Genomic DNA, 23,179 nt, shown 5'->3' on the forward strand with positions numbered 1-23,179 from the left:
GTATTGCTTGGGTCATTATTGCTTATTAATGTATATTAGCACACAGTGGCGGGCTGTGTGTTTCACACCCAGGCTTTTAATTTTTACTTGATATTAGACGCTGCCCGACCTACAAACGAGTTCTGGACGATAGTTCATAAGTTGAATTTGTTCGTAAGTTGTTTTAGTACTATATTTTGAAAAGTATTTTGTATTACATATATTGAATGTGTTTGTCTTGCTGTCGGTCACCCCTCTTGAGGGATATGACCATACCTGTCAACCTCCACAGCTCCATGCCCGTACAAACTGTCGTATTTTCCTTTATAAAATACAAAATAATCTTACACCAAATTTTTTTTCCAAAGGTGTTTATTTATGTAGTTTAACATATTATATTGTACATGTGTTTCGTTATATCACATATATTGTTAATTAACATTCTGTTGTGAGATACTGAGTTGCTCGACATGAATGAGGTTTATTATAAAAAAAAGTTCAAAAATGAAGTAGCTTGGACATTCACTGTAGAAGGAAAAAATAAATGCAAATATAATAAAGTAGAATAATACATTTTCTTATTCAAATTATGAATTCATTTTCTGCATTAAATTATTGTTGATAATATACTGATTAAAGGGGTAACCACAAACCTGTCTTTTTTCATTTTCTCATTTTATACTTCCTTTTTTTCTTAACTTCTTTATACAACATAATAATTCATAATATAATGCATCAAAGCAAGTAAGCCGTTTGAGAGCTGGCTCTTTTTAATGAGTTGAGCCGAAAAAGACGGTTCTCGAAAAAGAGACGGATTTCCTTTCACTACATCAAACTGCTCGCTTTGTTTGCAATGAAAAAAACGATACCGAGATAGAGGGTACTGCGGCGAACGCGTTTGACTTGTTTGATTTGCCGTTTCGTGAACTTATTCATCAATATTTGAATTGTCATTAAAATGTGATTGTGTGTCTTTAAATTCTGACATAAAACAGATTTAGGTTGATTTTAAAATCCCATCATATGCATAAAAGTAGATTTTACAACTAATACTTGGTTTATCAACCGCAATTAGAGTAGATGACCGGTCCTCGAACTGAAATAGAAATAAAACAGTGTTAGTAAACTAATATTAACCAGATTTAGAATTCCTCCTCTAACGCCTCAAACCAAATAAGAGTGTTATTTTACTATAATTTGTGTTAAATAGTGTCTATTGTCTTCTACATAGTTAATTAAACTACAGGCTTTTAAATTAATTTGACTAAAGTGTTTCCGCTATTAATTTCACCACTAATCAAACTTAGAACTAACCAGTAGCTTTGCCCCATAGCATCAGTTCTACACTTGCTTTTAGCTTGTCTGTTTTTAGCATATCAAAATTACATAAACTTTTAGTTTTGTTTAGTGTGCTTTTGTGTTATAAAATAGCATAGGTGTTCATTAATGACACTCAAGATCAGTCAATTTAACCCCGTAGGGAATTTTCTTTGTCTCTCGTGTATTGACATCTATGCAAAAACTGTGGTATAATAAACAAATGAGATTCTGCGTCATTGAAAAAAATATAAATGGCCAGGGGCGATTTTAGGGTCAGAGTATTGGGAGTGCTGAGCACCCAGAGTGTCTGGCTGGTTAAATACATTATTTTGATTTAACTTAGAGTGATTTAGGATGTCAGAACAAGAACAGACGGTAGACCCAAACGCGTAACGTTTTCACTCCAAGTTATATTTACAGAAGCGGGGCAGTCATACACGGGAACACAAACGCCAGCGATTCGGTGATTGCTGAGCAGAGAAGTCAGGCGCGGGAAAACAGCAAGCCAGGGTCAGACGAGCAGGATACTGGACAGGACGGGACAGACAGGATAAATAACGGATACGGGATATATGAGCAGCATACAGGAAAGGACGGGACCTATACCAGATACAAAATACACGAGCAGGATACCGGACAGGACCGGACAGACGGGATCAATACCGGATGCAGGATACACGAGCAAGATACCGGACGGGACGGATACCGGATAGATAACAGATGCAGGATACCAGACAGGCAGGATCGAAACCGGATGCAGGATACCGGACAGGCAGGATCGAAACCGGATGCAGAATACCGGACAGGATGGGACAGGTGGGATCGATACTGGATACAGGATACCGGGCACACTGGGATGATACCGGACAAGACAGGATCGATACTTACTACGACAGACGGGATCGATACCAGATGCATGATACTGGACAGGACGGGACAGGCGGGATCGATACCGGATGCAGGATACACAAGCAGGATACTGGACAGGACGGAACAGGCGGGATCGATACCGGATACAGCAGTGATTTTCAACCACTGTGCCGCGACACACTAGTGTGTCTTGAGAGATCGTCAGGTGTGCCGTGAGAAATGATCCAATGTCACTTTTTAAAATTTAAAATTTTATAAAACATTTATGAATCATTTTCTGCAAATATTATGTCGTTGTCAAGTTTTTGTGCTGTAAAAACTGGGGGTATTATAAATTATATTGTTATTAAACATACTGTTCAGTGTCATTTCATAACATTTTTTGGTTAGTGGTGTGCCGTAACATTTTTCCAATGTAAAAAACATGCCCTAGCTCAAAAAAGGTTGAAAAACACTGGGATACAGGATACAGGAGCAAGATACCGGACAGGATGGGACAGACGGGATCGATACCGGATACTGAATACACGAGCAAGATAACCGGACAGGACGGCACAGACGGGATCGATACCGGGTACTGGATATACGAGCAGGATACCGGACAGAGTCAAAATGCAAGCCTTGCAAGTGCAGAGGTTCGTTGACGGACTCACCAGGAGTGAATGAGAGCACTGAGTTTGAATAGGACGGGAGCCAATCAGGTAAGAAGCAGCAGCTGGTGCCAAACGAGTGGGCACAGGTGTGGGCAATGGGTAATCGTGACATATGATCATTCAACACTGTTCTGGAGTGTCACTTCCCATTTGTGAACATCACATTACTTTGTGGTTAGCAGAAACTCTTTTACAAGTACTATGCCATGCCCAGTTTTTATTCTTTTATTTCTGATGAGTACAGACACACTAATAGAAAAAGCATGAAACTTACTCTAAAAATATGTTTTCTATTCAACCATTTTGTTTTACTTTTCTTTGTTTCTTTTAAATCTAAATGTTCAACATATTTAAGCCTATTGTGTCATTTATTAGGAAGTGCTCTGATTGATTTGTGGGTGCTTGGGCACCCCTAAAATCAGGCTGGTTACGCCCATGTACATTGCAGATTTTTCTTCGAGCAGTTCCCCAGAAGATGTAATTGCATCTCTAGCTTGCAGTTCACAATAAATCCACGCGAGAGCGGCCGAGCCTTGCTGCAACTCCCAAAGTCACCGTTAGGGAGTTTTGACCACATGCAGGAAAAATGTCATGAAAATCTTGCATGAAATTGACTTTCAAGTTCACGGGCTGGAAAGCATTTACAAAATCTTATTTCTTCCACCCGTCAAAACAAAGTTTTATAATAGCGTGCCCAACAAACAAGAGCCTGACACAATTAATTATGTGTTTTTGTAGAATTGAAATTTCCGTGGATGTTAAACAAGATCTCGCCAACTGTTGTTTCCTAATGAAAAGTAACATAACTATTTTGCGAGTCATAAGAGAACCAACCGATCAAAAATGTACTTGCTTGCTTGACCTAAAAGCAAGGGCCACAAACTATCATCCCGGGGGCCAATTCCGTGGCCAATGGTCTAACACCTATGCCTTAAAATGAAAGTTAGAGAGATGGTTTATTCAACAAACTCGCTGTATTGTGTCGTGCAACCTGTTTTCCAGATATCCTTTTTTTCCATCCAGCTGTCATTTCTGTCATTTATGTTTTAACTCTTTTTAAATGAAATAAGTAAAGACATGTATTGTTATTTCCTAGGTGCGCCTAAAAGCATCGTAGATATTTAAAGTGATAGGATGTAATAATTGTTTACCAGACGTCGCTGTATTGCGTAGTGCTAAATAATATTAGAATTAGCAAAATCATCTCCGAGTGGGAAGGTTTTTTTTTTTTCAGTACCCATCCCAAAGGACATTGTGTATTATTTAGCGCACCCTAGTGGTAAAAACCTCATTTATCATTCAACTTCATTAATTTAAGATTTCTGACACCATCTTGCAGCCTCTGTCAAGCTCCTTCTGTGGCGCATGCAAATATGAGCAATTTTTAGACACGCTCAAACACTTATTTTTTTCATTTCCTTGGGGGTTTGGGCTGGCGTTTTAACCGTATTTGAAACAGGCTTTTTTTCTTACTCTCAACATTTTCATGCTACACCAAAAAAAAAACTTGGTGACGAGCATGAAATCACTCTCTACCTACCTTTTCTGTCGTACCTCCGTTCCCGCGTCTATAAACAAAATAAAAGCAGATAGGCCCGGTGGGGGGGAAAAAACATTATAAAGGCTCTTTGAACCCAATTGGACATTGTTAACACATACCTATGTTCAAACATCAAACATTCCGGTTGTATCCAGCAACTCTGTTTGACCCTCACCCCCCTCATCATTTTTAAAACATAAGGCTCACTTATAGGGAGTTGACACAATTGTCTGCTACTACGGATACACCCAAAAAACAAAAAACATTTGAAATTCTGGGCAAACACAAAGAAAATGGAACGGTTTAGTCCCAGTACTGTAGTTTGTCGTTTTCCTTAATCACTTTAGTTGCACTTCTCAAAACAGCGATATCTAGTTGTCAAATATCACAGTGTCCGATTAATACTAATCATTCAATTTTTCTGCCTCGTCTCTTTAAGATCACAGGTGAGCTGGAGTTTATCCTGGCTGCATTTGAGAAATGTCAATTGGCTATTTCCCATCTTATGGAAAATTTAGAGCTCCTGATGAATCTATATGCACAATTTCTGTGTGTGTGTATGTGTAAGTACAGTAAAGCTCATGGATAACAAAATGAATTTTAACACAGGAGAGAACCTCTTTGCAGCAAACGTGAGCTGAAATTCAAACGTATCGTCTTCACCTTGACAATGATATAAATATTACAAATGATCTTGAGAATGAGTAGCCTCAGAACGAGCAATCACGTTGAGAGACTGATCATTTATTTCAAATAATTAAACCGTTCGCATGGTTTCCTCATGATACGCTGTATGATTGTGTGGACCTGAAAACACAAATTGCTCGCCAATACATTAAACATGTTCTGCACTTGTTTACATAATTGCATAGTGATTAGCGGTCTGGATTTACCCGTACTCCCCTTGGGATGCTATACCTGAAGGTGTCCTTTATTTTAATAAATCAAGGAGCCCAAAGGGACAGTGTGTATTATTGGATACCCCCTGTTGGTTAGAAAAACAAAAATAAAATAAAAACTAAACAAAACTGTCACGGTTGCCCATTGCCCTCACTTGGCCCCGCCCGTTTGGCGCCAGCTGCGGCTCGTTGCCTGATTTGCCTCCTTCCTATTTAAACTCAGTGCTCTCATTCACTCCTTGTCAGTCTGTCAACAAACCTCTGCACTTGCAAGACTTGTGTTTTGACTCTGTCCGGTATCCTGCTCGTGTATCCAGTATTCAGTATTGATCCCACCTGTCTTGTCTTGTCCGGTATCTTGTTCCAGTCTCCAGTGCCCGATATCGATCTCGTCTGTCTCCTCCTGTCCGGTATCTTGTTCCAGTCTCCAGTAACCGATATCGATCCCGTCTGTCTCCTTCTATCCGGTATCTTGCTCCAGTCTCCAGTATCCGGTATCGAACCCGTCTGTCCCGTCCGATATCTACCCGTGTTTCCTGTATCGATCCCATCTGTTCTATCCGGTCTCAATCTCGTCTGCCTCTGACTTCTCTGTCTCACTTCTTCCTCCCAGCGATCGCCAAATCCCTGGCGTTTGTGTTCACGCGCATGACTGCCCCATTACCTTAAAATAAAGCTTGTGTGAAAACATTACGCTTCTGGGTCCTCTGTCTGTGCAGGTTCTGACAAAAACATAAATTCAATAGAAAAAACAATATTAATTTGAATAGCAGGCAAAAATACATGAACTGAAATATTCATAGGGTGAGAAATTTGTATTTATTTTACATAAAATTATGCTCACCGAGAAGGGGTTGACATGGTTGTCTGCCATCTTGGTGCTACGGATACCCTCGAAACGAAATATTAACCCCTTGAGTGGGATAAGAAATGACCCGATGGGTTGTTTCTCTTCGAAATCTTTAAGAATAAAAGTTGTAATCCTGTCATATTCTGAGAGTCGCTCACAAATTTGTGGCGGCATTAGCTAAGGAGGTAGAGCGCTCCTCTCGGAATCAAAAGGTCGCAGGTTCGATTTCCGGCTCATCCATGTTGTCCTTGGGCAAGACACTGAATCCCTAATGTCCCTGATAACATGTCTAACGCCACTTTCGGTTAGTTAGTGTGTAAAAGGGAAAATGTGAAGTAAATTGTAAAGCGCTTTGGGAGGTCTTCATTGACTTGAAAAGCGCTATATAAATGCAGACCAATTACATTTACATATTAAATAAAATGTGTCCACCCCCTCCACTATATACCGACTCCACTGATGGAAGAATGTATATACTGGTAGGTCATGCATCCAAGGGTTAAGAACTTACAAAACAATGCACCTTTCTTTAAAATTGGAAAATGGCATAAAAATTGCAATACTAGTCTGAAAAATCGCAATTAGGGCTGCACTGTTTTGTGAAAAAACCTATTAGATATGAAGGTTTTTGTTTCTGTTTATTTTTAAATATCAACAGTACTTGTGGTATCAGCACTTAGTGCCAGTATGCACTAAATAATAAAGTAAGCCTATTTGTCGTGAAAAAGTGGTCTTGAACATACTTAATAATTGTTTACTTTTACATTAGACCTCATCCCCACCAAATAAACTCTAAACTTCACCACTTAGTTTATTTTTTGTGTGCTCACTTTGTCAGAAAAGTGCAGCACACATTAAGTGAAGTATACTTAAAAGCAACCAAGGATTGTACTTTGCATTCTCATTAGAAATCTTTTTTTTACCCATACTGTTTTTACTTTTAAGTAGGGCCCTGTATTTCCAACATGTCACGACTTGCTCAAATGGAAAAAAAACTGTCACACTTTGAAGGCCTGAATACTTATAGCTTAGCCAAAAATATATATACACAAATATGTAAGAGTTGAGTGGGATATACAATGTACTGTATTGCCTAATGTGCCTCATATTTTATAAATATTGTTTAACGATATCTATCTATCTATCTATCTATCTATCTATCTATCTATCTATCTATCTATCTATCTATCTATCTATCTATCTATCTATCTATCTATCTATCTATCTATCTATCTATCTATCTATCTATCTATCTATCTATCTATCTATCTATCTATCTATCTATCTATCTATCTATCTATCTATCTATCTATCTGCGGACATCCAGGGTTTAATTCCAGTCTTCACAGGCCCCTGCCTCCCCCTGTGCTGAGTTTGCATGTTCTCCCTGTGCCTGTGAGACTGAGTGGAAACTTATGTTGGCCTGAAGAAGTATGGGCACCACCAGACTGTACGTGCCCAAGACATACCACAGGAAATGGTTGCCCCTACGACCCTATTGGTAAAGGGTTCCAACCAACCACCAGGTATCTGATTGGAGACTCTTGTCTTGTAAAACATAGAATCACTCAATTATTTCTTCTTTCTGGCCCAGCCCCTTAGCCAAATTTCTTAACCCAATGCAACCCGTGACTCAAATGGTTGTAGTTTTTCTGAAAATAAGTACCTGAAATTTTGTACTTTGCTATTAGATTTTATATCTATTCTAGAGAGGAGCCAAAGCTTCTTTAAACTTTTACAAACACATCTTGGTGCGATTTTTTAATTTTGTATTTTTGTATTGCCTTAGACAGCGCATTGGTGACTTTTGTTTTAAGTAAATTACCATCGTAAAGGGTTTCCTCAATGTTGTCTGGTTAACTATTGTTAGTTAGCAAATCTAGCTACGGTGGATGCTTTGCGAGTGGCTTCTGGCTTTGGCGACATCCAGTGGACATATTAAAACTGCAACTCATTGTTTAAAGCGACACAAGCTCAATTTTCTCCGATGCTTCTCTCACAATTGTCTCGCGCTACTTAATGTGATGTGGCGGGTCATGAGTTTGATACGTGTACTACTAGGAAGCACTAAATACTGTAGTACACCATGTCCCTTAAAAAGGACAGTTTTTTGTTATTTCAATCCTTGGAAATAATGTTAAACATAACGGAAAGAAACACACGCCACATGACAAAAACATCCTAATCAAATCACCACACGACGTTGCAGTTGGCATGCATTTTCACTCCAGATGCACGTTTGGCTTCATCTTCGGATTATCATCTGCGGCTGAGCCCCGTGCAGTTTACACCTGTGCAATGCAAACAACAAGTGGATCATGACAAACACACAGCCGCCTTCATTAGGAGACTCCTCTCCTCATATGGAGCAAATATGTCGTTCATGTGCATTTTCAAAACAACTTCACTGTCTGGATTCGCTTTCACAGGAGGGCAATATTGCCGCAGGCATTAGAAAGCATATGAAGTTAATGAATTTGTTCCACTGATCCATGATGTCCCGCTAAAACTTGCTTTGGGCACGTATTTAAGTGAAAACTTGTTGTCTGATCCCCTGGGTTGCCTTTTTTGCTTCAGGACCTTCAATGCACAAAGCTGCAAGAAATCAGCATCTTAACTTTGGCAAAGGTTTCCGAGAAACGTTTTTCATGCTATTGTCCACATCAAAGTGTTGCACACGCCACGGACACTAGCAGTTATTATTTCTAACGTGTGTTCAATACAATTCAGTACGTTCTTTATAACCAAATGGAAAACTAATAGAAAATCATCACTAATATCATGCGAGTGTGAGGACGATGTAGAGCAAATAATCCCAGCACAAAAATGACTTCCAGGTCTGTTTTAAATAACTCACTTTGGAATAAATGGAATGACTGTGTCCCCTTTTGGACAGTTCCCGGTCTTACTAATTCACATTCTATTATTATAGAATGTGAATTAGTAAGACCTTATGAATAAAAAAAAATAAAAATAAAACCTTATGAAATGAAGTTTTGAATGAAATTAAAACCTCCAAGGCAATGTATTGATAAAATAAGGAGGGACATTCTTAAGTACAGAAAATTACACAAATTTATCACTTTTAGGTTTCTAACAAGTTTAACAATTTCAAACAGCAGCGCTCTGTCCTTATCACCAAATAAACCCCAAACCACACCACTTATTTTCTTTTGATTTAAATGTCCATGGTTTGTCTCCATTTTTCTTTTTGGGGTTTGGGTGCAGACGAGTGTAGCAAACATTAAATGATGTATACTTAAAAGCAGCCAAGGACTGTACTTTGATGCCTCTTTAATTGGACCATTTTAAGTCTGATGTTATGTAAAAAGAATACAAATTTCTTGACCTACGAGTGTTTATAAAAAGGGACAATTGTGTAACGGTTCTCATATGTTGTGCTTATTATTCAAATGAATATTGTATTTAGCCTTTTTTGCTTCAGAACCTTCAACGATCAGAGCTGCAAAATGTCATCATCTTAACTTTAGCGTAACAGTTTATACGCTTGATATCGTCCACATCGAAAAAAGATGTTTTTCCTGATTGTTACTTGTCATTAAGTGACCAGACCCCTCCACTCCCAACCCCTGATGCCAAGCGCCAACAAGGGAAGCAATTGCTACCATTGTTGTAAGTATTAGGTATGACTTGACAAAGGCTCAAACCTGCAGCCTCTCAGTCTCGAGGTGGGCCCTCAACCCCATGGCCACCGAACTGGTGTTGTCCATATTTTAGAATAGAATTTTTGGAATGGGGGGGGGGGGGGGGGGTTGTAAGGTTTGTTGTTCTATATTCTTTATCAATTATCCGTTACTTGCTCCCAGCCAAGAGGCTAAGTCAAGGTCCTAGCCACAGAGCCAAACAGCGATCAGTGCGAATGCACCGTTCCCGGAGGTACTGCAATACCGGGCCGATGCGTAGAGTGGACAGTGCAGGCTCATATTCCATCTCCCGATTGCAAAAACCCAACCAACGCATGCCATCTTAGTAGGGGGGTTTGAACAAATTTATTGACACTAATAACAGAAAACAATCTTGACAATCTCAACAGCAATCAAGCACATTCACAATATTATATTTCAATATGAATTTTAACAGCAAACACAATGTGAGGTTTGAACAACCCTTCTCAAAAATCTTAATAGCAATCTTTTTTTTTTTTTGGTTTGAACAAATTTATTGACACTAATAACAGAAAACAATCATGACAATCTCAACAGCAATTAAGCACATTCACAATATTATATTCCAATATGACGTTTTTAACAGCAAACACAAAGTGAGGTTTGAACAACCCTTCTCAAAAATCTTATTAGCAATCAAGCATATTCACAATTTCATTATATAACATCTTTGTTGGTGTCAATAGATCCGTCCAGGCCAAAGTCGATTGTCCTCGGTCTAAACAAATCCACCGACACCAACAGCAGCAAAACAAACACGACAATCTCAACAGCCATCAAGCATAGTCACAATTTTTTATATCTGACAATATGACGTGACGATATGACGTTTTAACATTTTTTTCTGACATTTTCAAAATCAATTAAACAATTTCAGAGTTATTTTCTTTTAACAGTAGTTAACCAGCTTGTAAAGGGCAATACTATTGTGCAAGGGCATAGCTCTGCCATCCCACCCTCCCAAGCAGCATCCTTCCAGTCCTCTGTGTGGGTCCTCTCCCTTCTGTGTGGGTCCTCTCCCTTCTGGGTTCCACAACCCAGGCCGTTGCTGCCGGGACTCCCACAGTGTTGCTCCGGTTCCCCCCTCCGGGTGGGTGCAGACGAGTCTTCTTTATGGCTACGTCCTAGGCCCGCCGCTCGCAGATTGTATGGTATCTGCAGCCATTTGGAGCACAGCCACGGGGGGGATCTGCCTGCACCTCCATACCAGCAGGTAGTAGGGGTACCACAACCCGCTAAGCTCCCCTATTTTATGAAGCTGGGCCGTGATTAGTTGTTATTTATGCGATTCATTAACATATGGGACACTTACAAAATAAAGACTGTATAACAGGCTTTGGTTTATAGATTCAAATACATTATAAAACAAATTTAGTTTGATTTAAAGGAGTATTACAGACCGCAGTGGTCCTTTCTAAAAAAAAAAAACAAAAAACGTGCTTGGACAACAGCTGGGAAACTCTGACGTGTCGGAAGTCGTCATGTGACGTCACAGTTTTTGGCTTTCGGCGGGACCAGGAGTAGTCAAAATAAGTTGACAAACATTATTTGCGGAGCACCACATGTTTCATTGAACGAAAATGGCTTTTCAGATGGAAAATGATCCTCCAGCGTGCCTGGCAACCATGAAAGTAAGTGGTAGCTGTTGTTGTGGGGTTATTTAATATTTCTAATTCTTAAAGTTAGCTTGGTGGCTAAATGACAAAGTGCTCCACATCTGAAGCTAACTTGTTTATTAAAAGTCAAAAGTAATCAAACTCAGAAACTCAACGCAACGATTGCAGATTAGTGTATCACAATAGTGTTGATCGTTTATGTACTTTTGTGTGCATTTGGTGATGGAGACTTAACATTTGACTTGTATGTTATCTTTTCAGAACTTCGACGCCCTTTTGCGATGTCCTATTTGTTTTGATTTTCTCAACACTTCGATGATGACTAAATGTTCACACAATTGTAAGTATCGGGTAATAACGTTGTTTTTATGTTGTTCGTATTCCCCAGATTTTCTAGTTTTGTTTACGTTTAGGTGCACCACTCCTTACATAAGCATTCTTTCATAAACGCAGTAGTTGTCAACTTTGTATGTATATGTAAACACACACTGATTAATGATTTAAAAAAATGATATGATAAAAACAGGGTTCATATGTTACAGGTCCCAGATAACTGCAGGTACCACACAACAATATTGCTGTGTTCATTTTACCTCTGAAAAGTGATGGGTCCCGGGGACTCGCATGCTCAAAAATCTATGGGTCCCAACAGAGATCTATGGGTCCCCAAAATTTGGTGTTATCGAGGTTGAAATTGTAAATCGGCGACAAATATATAACATAAATCTATACATCCATTCAGTTTTAATCATCAAATTTATTAATGCATTTTCTGCATCAAATTATTGTTGGTAATATACCGATTAAAGGGATAACCACAAACCTGTCTTTTTTATTTTCTCCTTTTATACTTCCTTTTTTTCTTAACTTCTCTATACAACATTATTCATAATATCCATCATCAAAGCAAGTGAGCTGTTTGAGAGACGGCTCTTCTTAATGAGTTGAGCCAAAAAAGCCGGTTCTCTAAAAAAAGATGGGACTTCCTTTCACTACACAACGAGATCTCGTTGGCCGAGATCGGCGTGCAGACGAAAACTCGAACTGCGAGACCAAAACAACAATGGTGGATCTGCCTGAAGAATTAAATCTTTGTTTTAAAAAAAAGTAATCGGGTATATATATATAGTGCACACTCATCCATTACTATTTCAACTATCAACTCCAACTTGGGGGCGGCAGTAGCTCAGGAGGTAGAGCGATCGTTTTAGGATTAAGGGATCCCAGTTCAAATCCCGGCTTGTCCGTGTTACATGTCGAAGTGTCCTTGGGTAAGACACTGAACCCCCAATACCCCCAATAAGCAGGTTAGCGCCTTACATGGCTTCACAGATCACGGCCGCTATTGGGAAATCAGAAGCACAATGTAAAGCGCTTTGGGAAGTCATTGACTTGAAAAGCGCTATATAAATGCAGATCATTTCATTTCAAACTAACAATGTGGATAAAAGGACACACTCTGTATCATAAGGGCCCTTAACTGGCTACTTAGTGAACTATCCTTTTTTGTTTTTAAATAAACCCATCTACGCCCTTCAAACCTCAAATTCATTCTCGACATTCAAACGGTCAGAAATATTGCGACACTAATGACAATATATATTGTTTAAATCATTAGTGTATAAACAAAAGACTAAACTGCCAAATAAGAAGATTGTTAGTTTAAATGAGACTTAAACCACTACTTGAACCCATTCACTGATATGATTTGGGCTGAAGTAACTCACGCCGTAAAGCACACCGGTGAACAGAAACCTCACAAAGGTTTCTACCCCATGACAACACACTGTAATAATATTGTAAATTCTCTTTAGTTTTCAATTGTATATATAAATAAATTGAACAATAGAAATTGTGTTTAATACTTTTCAAAATAAAATTAAGTTCTCCCACTCATATTAGGGCATCACACATAATGTTGGTTGAAATCCTTTAAAAAGCTTGGATTTCAATGTTGTTTTTTTAAAGGCTTGAAAAGTGCTTCAATTTTGTGTGATGTGCATGTAAATGCAAGTAATTGTCGCCATGTGTCCTGGCGGTCTGAATTGATAGACCACACATTGAATGAAATGAAAGAGAAGTAATGAAAAAGAAATCAAGTCTGCTTATAAATTACACTGACATGCCTGGTCATATGGCTTGGGTTTGCCATTGCATTTTGTTCCTTGCGACTAACGGCAGCTTGAGTTAGTTTGTATAGCACCCAAGAGGACAGGTGAAGAGACCATGGTGCAGGGTACTGTAGAAATTGGAAAATTGTTCTTTAAAGTGCTTAAAAAGTGCTTGAATTTGGCCATGAAAAGGTGTACAAACCCTGTAAAGACTAAAAAAATATATTAAAAAAAAAATTATAATAATAACAGTTGGGTGATACACAAACAAAATGGGTCAAAAATCCACCATTCCTTAGCGCAAATCAATTTATCAGTACGCGAGGTGCTATGTATAACAATAGCACACACCAATTTTTATGTTTGTGCAAAAGAATGTATTTTAGAGGTTTGGTAATTTTTATACAGTGGAACCTCGGTTCTCGACCATAATCCATTCCAGAACCCTGTTCGAAAACCGATTTGTTCAATCACCGAAATCGTTTTTCCCATTAAAAGTAATGTAAATAATTTTTAATCCGTTCCAACACCCTGAATGTTTACCATGAACGTAAACATGAAGCTAACCCAGGCTAATCGTACGTTCGCGTTAGCGTAATCTTCCGCTAACATGAACGTGTAAAAATAAAAAAATCTGGTCGTTTACACGTCATTTAGCACCCGGGTCTCCACAGCAAGTGACTAGCACTTCATTGGAAATGGGGCTCCGTTGCAACACCCTGAATGTTTTACGTAAACAAAGCTAATCTAGGCTAATCGTACGTTCGCGTTATCGTAATCTTCCGTACGAAAGATTACGCTAACATGAACGTGTAAAAATAAACAAAGGGTAAAGAAAATAATTATGAATAGGATTTCTTACCTTTGTGGTGCTCAGCAGAAGCCATGCTGTATGTATAGCAAGATCGGAAACTTGCACACCTTCATATTTTGCTATTATTTCTTTCTTAAATGCAATAGTTGTACGCACTACTCTTCTTTTTTCACCTGTAGCAACTTTGCTGCTTGCACCGACCTTCTTCGGAGGCATAATTAGGGGCTAAAACACTTGGTACACCTATATTAAAAGCGAAAGCAAAACGAAACACATCCGCACGTGATAACAGTTCTTCACGAGGGGTGGGGGCAATCTACACAATCTACACCCGTACGCCGCTCAGCATCGCACCCTAGCGTACCGGCGTTCGAACTCCGATTATTTGACTGAACAGCGAAGAAAGAATTTCTCGAAATTTTTGGTCGAGAACCGATTTGTTCGAACTGAGAGGCGTTCGAAAACCGAGGTTCCATTGTACTTTAATTCAACAATTTTTAAAATTTGTCAACAAATTAGCAATACTTCAGATTTAAATCAAAATCATGCTTCTGGGGAATATGTTTGACAATAAAACGACCAGTATATATATATATATATATATATATATATATACACACACACAATCTATTTTAAGAACAATTTTAACAAAACCTCCAAACCTGCTCTCCAGAAAAAGGCTGATGAAAAAAGCTATAAAATAATAATAACGCTAGTGACCATGTCCCATATTATATAAATACACCACTTAAAATTGCTCTACCTCCCGCAGTTAATTAAAAGTGTCGAGGCTCATTTCGACTGTCATTTTTATCCTAAATAGTCGTTTCAAAACAAGTAACAAGCAAGCAACGTTCTTTTGTAAAAATCTCACAAAATACAGCAAACGATACCAACATATTTACCTTCAGTGCAGACGATGCTGGACGAGGAGTGCACATCTTTGTTTATAATGCTGCCCATTTCTACCGCTCACCCAATCAAATGGCTCTAAGTGATTTGCTAGTGTTTTTGGGTAAAGATTGTTTTGTGGCTTTTCATCGGTGTCTCAGCAATGAGCATAGATTGTTTAATGAGCTTCCGTATTAGGGATTCTTTAAAGTTTTACAGCCAAAACGGGGTTTGTTGGTGTGACACCTTAAATGTTATCTTTAGTTATAATTGTGTCTTACTGAACCATTTGGTTAGTCAGCATTGTCTTTGCTTTGTGAGTGTGATAATCGGCGCTGCAAGTACCAATGCGTTAGATAACTGCGCAAGTTTAATTTTATCTCTGAGCCATATGTACTCATGAAAGGAGCCATACATGGCTTGTGAGTCATAGGTCCCCGACCCTTTGTCTGACCTGTCTGTTTCTCATTTCAGTTTGCTCCTTGTGCATCAGGAAATTCTTCTCTTATAAGCTTCAATGTCCAGTTTGCAATGCAGTAAGTTTAAATGTTATTCAATATGTGTGCATGGTAATGTAAAAGTCAAGTCAAATATTTGCATAGCCCTTAATCAAGTGGAAATATTGTATACTGTAATAAATGGAAGGATGAATACATTTTTCAGAAATACGGAAGCCCTGATCCAAACGAGGTCACACAACTAATCCGAAAATCTTGCAAACTCAGTGAGATTTAGAGATGTTCATTTTATATGATGTGTTGATGTCTTTTCAATTTGATTTCACTGGATGACCATTTGGGTATTTTGAGCAAGATTTAAACAATTTTCAGAATACATTTCAGTTAATCTATTCGGATCACTTCAGAATTTAAGGTTAAAGCTACAAACGTCTATCTTTTTGAAGCTTTGAACACTTTTTTCATTTGTTCTTGCTCCCTTAGCAAACAACAGAACACGATCTACGGAACAACCGTTTGCTTGATGAATTGGTGGCAAACTTTCAAGCTGCAAGGTAAGCACATTCATTTCTGTACTCATTTTTTATTTGCTAGAGTTGATTATCAACTTCTGGTTGCCATCATTTTGGGTTTGTGTTTATATTGTGTTTGCATTGAACATTAATTTGATTCCATTTTGTATTTCTAATTGTGTTTGAATATAAAAATCCGTACATCTTCTGCTAAGCCAGGTTAGGTTGAGCCTATGGCAGCTTTCCATTTTGCAGCAAATCATCAAAAAGAGCTGGAGAGGGAAAAACCTCTTTTTCACACCAACTCCATAGAAAGCCACTTTGGTCTGGCTTCTCTTGTTTGCAGTCTCGCTGTTATGTGTGAGCAGTAGATACACGGGCTGTGGGGTTTTATGTCGACCTGCAAATTTTACGTCTTCTGAGGTTGTACTGAAGGCATCTTGCGGCATTTATAAAGCAAGGAATGCCGCGTCAATTGAATTTTCGAAAAACTTTCTTATTGCTCGGCTGTACTGAGATTTTCAATGCCATGCAACTAATATGGCGCACAGTGTTCAAAGCCTCAGTGCTTAAATTATTATTATTATTTTTTTTTTTTAAATGCAGCCTGTAGTCTGGAATATGTTGGTTGATTAGTTGGTTGGATCCCATAACCACACAGGCCAACATATACACTAGTTAAATAACAGGTTTTGGTTCTACCGATTTAAAAACATTTTGTGGATGTGAGTATATGAGTGAATGTTAAGAAATTTAGATTATTTTTTGTTCTCTGTAGTATTTTCCAGGTTATGAGTCAATGTGGAGTTTTAGAATAGTTACATAGAAAATAAGAAAACATCGACACAATTTACTAGAGTATGAATCTTTTTTTGGTTTTGTATGGAAGAAGATTCTAGCGCTACACACAGAGAATGACGCAATTTTTATTGCAAAAAAAATAGTATTATAATTTTTTTATTTTAGGCTGACTGGAACAACCTTGTTCCGAACGCTTATTTAGTGCCCTCATAAGATAACTCCTACAAACCACTGTCTGGTCAATTTCATAGTTATTCACAATTAGTCGCACTGGGGTAAACAATGCAGGAACAGACAATGTACGGAAAAACTGAAACACACAGACCTTAAAATTCCAACTAACATGGCACATCTCTTGGAGTACACTCCTCTAAAACAATACAGACTAAAAATAAACAAGTTCTATTTAGTGTTTTAGCTTTCCTTTTGAACAATGAATAAAATACTCACTTATTATTTATGATTTATTGCCCAATTTCCTTACCTCGCTGAAATCTGGTGTTCCCACCACACAACCATTTGTATGCAGCTCTTGTCTTGTGCTAATTGTGCAAAAAGCACCTCAAAGACTTCATACTTTACCCCAATTACTGTCACAGTCAATGTCCAAAATTCGATTAAAGTTTTGCTTTTAGTTTCACCAAAATGGGCACATAATTTCACCCTCACAATATTCATAGTTTGTGAGTAATAAGACATTGACCAGCCGCTTGCAGTGTTGCTAAAATGATCGATTGTGTCTGTGGTGACCATAATATTCTTATAGTTGAGAAAGATTGTTTTATCGTCAGTTGTTTTTGCTGTTATATTGTCATAAATCCTATTTACATCATCCATTAATTATCAGTGTCGCAGGGGCGCTGGAGCCAATCCCAGCTGTCCTCAGGCAGGGGACACCCTTAACTGACTGCCAGCCATTCACAGGGCACACATAGAGACAGACAACTCACTCGCTCATTCACACCTAGGGACAATAAGAACCGTCCAATTAACCCGACATGCATGTTCTTCAAATGTGGGAGGAAACTGGAGTGCCTGGAGAAACCTATGCAAGCGTGGGGAGAACATGCAAACTCCGCACAGGAAGGCTGTTAGCTGAATTTGAACCGATAACCTCAGAACCACTCAGCTGCCGTGCCGCCCTCCTATTTACAAGCAATTGAAATTGTAATTTGCGCGAAAACCTGGCGTCAATAAATAATTTTTATATTCATTTATCATAAATAAGGACGTTCAACACTTTCATCAGCACTGTATTCTTTCGGTGTTACTGATACCAAGGACTGATACCAGTTGTTCTTTTGATGCATTCAATTTCCTGTCTCATACGGAGGTTGCTTGCCATTCGTGCTCTGAATTCAAAACGGAATGTTATGCCATAGGATGGCAAATGTCATCTGTGTTGCATCCCACGAAGACGCAAGCGCGTCTTCCTCCGTGCGCCCTTCTATCAATACTCAAAAGACCAGTGGCAGGCAGTGAACACCTAGGACTTCAGTAGTGCTATGTCTGAACTAGCAGTAAGATCTTAGGCCAGGGCTTCAAATGTCAATCATTAATTCAGGCTAGGCCGGGCTTCTCTCTCGCTGTTTTTTTTTTTCTTAGTGACGTGTCATGTGGCGATAAAAAGAGCTTGTCCTGCAGTTTAAGGTCCCTTGTGTGCTCAGCTAGCTGTTCTCTAATCATCTCATACCCCAAATATCTGAACCTTCAGAGACTACCTAATCCCTGGAGGTTAGCGATGTGATGGTGGACCGATTTACCGGGCTGCTCTCGACGTTGCCGGAAGATAATCCGCCGCACTGTGACACTCTGTGGAGCAGTGAAGTGGTCTGAAAGCAATGCAATACAGTCCGCAAATTCCCTGGCAGGTCAGAAAGACGCCTTGGTACTCACTGCCCAGGCTATGGATTAGCATTGCCTGTCTAGCGTCAAATAGCCCGATGGCTTCAGTTGGGCCATGGGACTGGCACATCCCCAGGAAGGGCGAAGAACAGAGGATAGGGGCAGGAGTGGAAACTCCTTCCTTGTCGCCAAAAAGGCATTTGGAAACCGGCTCTGTGCTCACGGTTGTTTATTGTTGATCTGTATTTCCTTTTTTTTGCTGATGATTTGCGCTTGTTGCTCATTCGCGGCGTGCTAGTGCCACGCCACTCTGTTCTACGGTGCATGCTAATCGGTGCACTCATGTGTGTGTGGCATGTGCACTCGTCAGCTAGTCACACTTTCTTCCTCCTCTTCCCTCCTACTAGTCCTCATAAATATGCAAATTTTGGTTTTCTTCTGGCTCAGTCCCTCAAATCAAGTTCATTTGTTGGGATTCGGGTTGGATCAGGGTTCCCGCGGATCCTTAAAGTCTTAAAAGGCATTGTATTCATTATTCTAAAAATAATGCCTGATTTGCATTAAAATGTCTTGAATCTAATAACACATTTTACTCACCTAAAACCATTTTTATTTTTGCTCAAAATAAATCCTTTCTTCAAAAGAGTTTAATCACTCTGTCAGATAATCCGTGCATTTCAGTTCAATCAAGAAGCTCTTTTCTGGTACCGATGAAGCTGATGCTGAAAGTCGAGCCTGTCTTGTCGTATTTCAAACATACGTTTTTATCCCATTTAGGGCTAAAAATGTCCTTTGCACAGAAGTAGTAGGCCATGTGCTTTTAGCCAACTATTATTTGCGAAACCGCTGATGTTTCCTTGCGGCTTCTAGAAGGCCCTTGTTTTCGCCAACTCAAAATCTGAACCATCAACTTGCTTGCTGAACTGATTGTGAAGGCCTTTAGGGTGGATTTCTTACCCTTGCAACAAGTAATGGCTAAAATGTTATTGCCTAAAAATGAAAGCACACATCCGGAAGCAGCACAACCAGGGGAAAAGCCATGAAAGGACGCTGACAATTTGGAATTATCAAGTGTTCATGGACAAAATATATCTAACATCACATAATTCCGATATTTTTAGGCCAAAAAAAAAACATCGCTGGCCATGATGGCCCACCACTGCAAAAGACATAGAAGTCTATCCGACCATGGAATCTGTTGTTTTTATATTATACTTTTATTTGATTTTATCAACTAAATTAGGTGTTTTTTGTAATGGCAGCTGTCTCGGGTAACTTTTTGAGTTGTAGTTTTGACCTACTTCAGTTGAGGCTTTATTCCTATCAAATAATAAGATAGACAGGAAATCTGGCTACAAAAATACAAGAAGTCAACTGACAGTCTGCTGGTGCACCAGACTGTGTGCAGCGTATTTATTGTGGATCCTATTTTTATTAATATAAGTATAGATGTCGGCAGGGAATATCTTTTAGTGCCCTGCAATTCATCTGCATCTTATTGGCATTTGCACGGCACTTGCCTCAAAGTAATTCATTTTCTAAATTAAGGATTTGCATCAAATCCAATTGGGATTTTGTTTTCATTAGCTGAGGTTATGCAACATTGTATATTGTTGTATATAGTGGCTAGCTTTATGGCTAACGTTGCTTTAAGGCTCAATGTCAGCAGGCTGCTGGTCTTGAGGAAATTGTGTTTTTAAATCAGTCTTTTTTTTTGCAAGTGACCCCCAACCACATGGTTCACCTCACTTTTTCTCTGCCTCATATTATTTTTTCACATGAAGCCCCTCATTCAAAATTGAATGCCCGAAAGGTACCGTATTTTCCGCACTATAGGGCGCACCTAAAAGTCTTAATTTTTTTCAAAAGCTGACCATGCGCCTTATAATACAGTGCGCCTTATATATGGCTCAATATTAAATCGCAAGGTCTCGCAACTTACGCAACAGCCGCCGACTCTATTTTCCCCCGAACGTGGAGTAGTCCGCGGTGTATGCTGGGATTTATAAACTGGCGTTTCATTGGCTAACCAATGTGTCAATCATCATTTGAATCGATCGCTATTGGCTAAAGTTATTCGGAGCCTCGGATTGGCTAGAGGGCCAAAACAAACCCTGCAATTGGCCGAAAAAGATGTGTCACTCATCCGTTAAATCGATCGGTATTGGCTGAAGTTATTCGGAGCCTCGGATTGGCTAGAGGGCCAAAACAAACCCTGCAATTGGCCGAAAAATATGACTAAATAGCAAGCTTGCTAAACTACGCCATAAAAAAACATGTTTCATTAGTCTGTATTCGTAAACATTTTACTCTCCTGGTTTTACTACACTCACGGTTGTAAGAAGACCATGATTGCGTATCATTATTGAACGTGAGAACTTAGGTGAGCTATGCGGCTTTATATTTTCCCGGTATCTTGTTTCAGAACGATCTTGATGTTGCTGTGATGAGTTGAGTGAATTAAACTCAATTCCAAGTGTTTATTGTCATATGCACAGTAAAGTTGCGAGCGAAAAAAAAAAATAGAAACTAAGGAATGGTTGGCATTTCTTGAATCCCAAGACTTTAACCTTCCGAATGATATTTGAAACGAAGCATTTGAGTGACATCGTACGGACACTGCATCCGCACGTGTCTACAACACGTATTTGCTTCTTTGCAAGCTTTGGGAATGTTAAGGGGGTAATCAATTTGACTGAATCATCTGACTGTTTTGTCGACATTCCCATTGTAGCGCCTTATAATCCGGTGCGCCTTATCTATGGAAGATATAGGACCAAAAACTATTTTTGGGGGGTGCGCCCTATAACCTGGTGCGCCCTATAGTGCGGAAAATACGGTACTTTGAAATTTGGTCATATTGTGATTTTTTTTTTAGCATGTATATGTTGCATAAAAAAATCCCTTTGTAAGATGATTCATCTCAATTATTAGTTTTTTTAAACGTGTTTTAACTTACTTGACTCCTCTTTGATCTACCACCTTATCGTGGTGGAGGAGTTTGTGTGTCCCCATGATCTTATGACCTATGTTGGCCGGGGGCTTCAAGCTTCTGGTTGGGTCACCCATGACAAACCGGTCCTAGGTAAGTTGCCAGACAAAATTCTGATTACAGACAATTTATGAAGCAAAGAAACATTGTAGCATAATTTCCCCCGCCCGGGCTTGGGTTTTCCAGGGCCCTCCTCTGGAACCAGGTCTGGAGTTGGGATCCACAGGGAGCACCTTGTTGTCAGGCCTTCGCTCATGGGGTCCTGCTAGGGACAGCCTAAAGGGACGACATGGGTTTACCTTCGGGTCATGTGCGCAAAGGGCCGGCTATTAGCCGAAAAGGGTGTCCTTGGCGCGCCGATCCCCGGCTACAGAAACCGGCTTTTGGGAAATGGCATGTCACCTCTTTGTCGGCGAGGAAGCCTGATGTAGTGTGTGAGGTTGAGAGGTTTCGAATAGATATTGTCTGACTCACCTCCACACACAGCCTAGGCTCTGATACCAGTCCTCTCGAGAGGGGTTGGACTCTTGCACTCTGGATTTGCCCGGGGTGAGAGGCGCAGAGCCGGTGTGGACATATTGGTTGCCCCACGGCTCACCATCTGTATGTTGGGGTTCACCCTGGTAGGTGAGAGGGTAGACTCCCTCCGCCTTCGGGACATGCTGGAGAAACTACATCTCTAGGTTGGCCTGGAAACGCCTGTCTCATGAGCTGGATGAACTAGTTCTAGGGAGGTCTAGGCTTCCCTGCTGAATCAAATGCACCAGCAACCTGACCCTAGATAAGCGGAAGAAAAAGGATGGATGGATGGGTAATTTACTTGAACTGAAGGCTTAAATGTGGCCACAAGTTTGACCAAAATTAGATAATTTACCATAGTTACACTGAGGCCAATTTTTTCTCACAATACACTTCCAAATCATAGCCCTAAGAAAGATAACAATGAGTATAGGCAAAAAATTATGTGAGTGGAGTTGAACATTATTTGTTTTTTGTAGTGCACCTAATGAAAAGTAATTAATTGCCTGAAATTGCAATTAGTTTTTGCAAGTCACAACGTATTGGAACCTTTTGTGCACATAGTCATATAAATTTGACATAATAAAAAAAATGTTTTAATGACTTCCGCATTGTCTGCATGTTTTCAGAAAATCTCTTTAACTCTTTTAATTACTTGTAAGCTTTGAGCAGCCTTTCAAATGGGCCTAAAATGTTTCTTTTATTGTCACAATGGCTCTTTTTGCTAGGTAGTTAAGCAATAGTTCCTTTATCAATCAATCACCTCACGGTATTAGTTCCGCTCTCACTTCAGTGTGTTGACATGAAAAGATGACGCAACAGG

The 23,179-nt window shown here is 39.4% G+C and overlaps 1 protein-coding gene across 4 annotated transcripts in view; it reads left to right on the forward strand.

Moving 5' to 3' along the window:
- Nucleotides 1-11,250: 11,250 nt before the first annotated feature.
- rad18 (RAD18 E3 ubiquitin protein ligase) overlaps nucleotides 11,251-23,179 on the forward strand; it is a 40,889-nt gene continuing 28,960 nt past the window's right edge. For 3 of the 4 annotated variants that reach the window (XM_088338352.1, XM_088338354.1, XM_088338355.1), the window contains exons 1-4: nucleotides 11,252-11,428; nucleotides 11,675-11,753; nucleotides 15,704-15,765; nucleotides 16,171-16,241. In XM_088338352.1, the coding sequence (XP_088194478.1) occupies nucleotides 11,378-11,428; nucleotides 11,675-11,753; nucleotides 15,704-15,765; nucleotides 16,171-16,241 (263 nt within the window). In that variant the 5' untranslated portion in view covers nucleotides 11,252-11,377. Of the gene's footprint in view, nucleotides 11,429-11,674; nucleotides 11,754-15,703; nucleotides 15,766-16,170; nucleotides 16,242-23,179 lie in introns of all 4 variants that reach the window. The other variant, XM_088338353.1, reaches the window with a different exon arrangement.

The sequence above is a fragment of the Urocampus carinirostris genome, chromosome 6, assembly GCF_059441175.1.
Source record: "Urocampus carinirostris isolate Australia breed hairy pipefish chromosome 6, RoL_Ucar_1.0, whole genome shotgun sequence".
Taxonomy (NCBI): Eukaryota; Metazoa; Chordata; class Actinopteri; order Syngnathiformes; family Syngnathidae; genus Urocampus; species Urocampus carinirostris.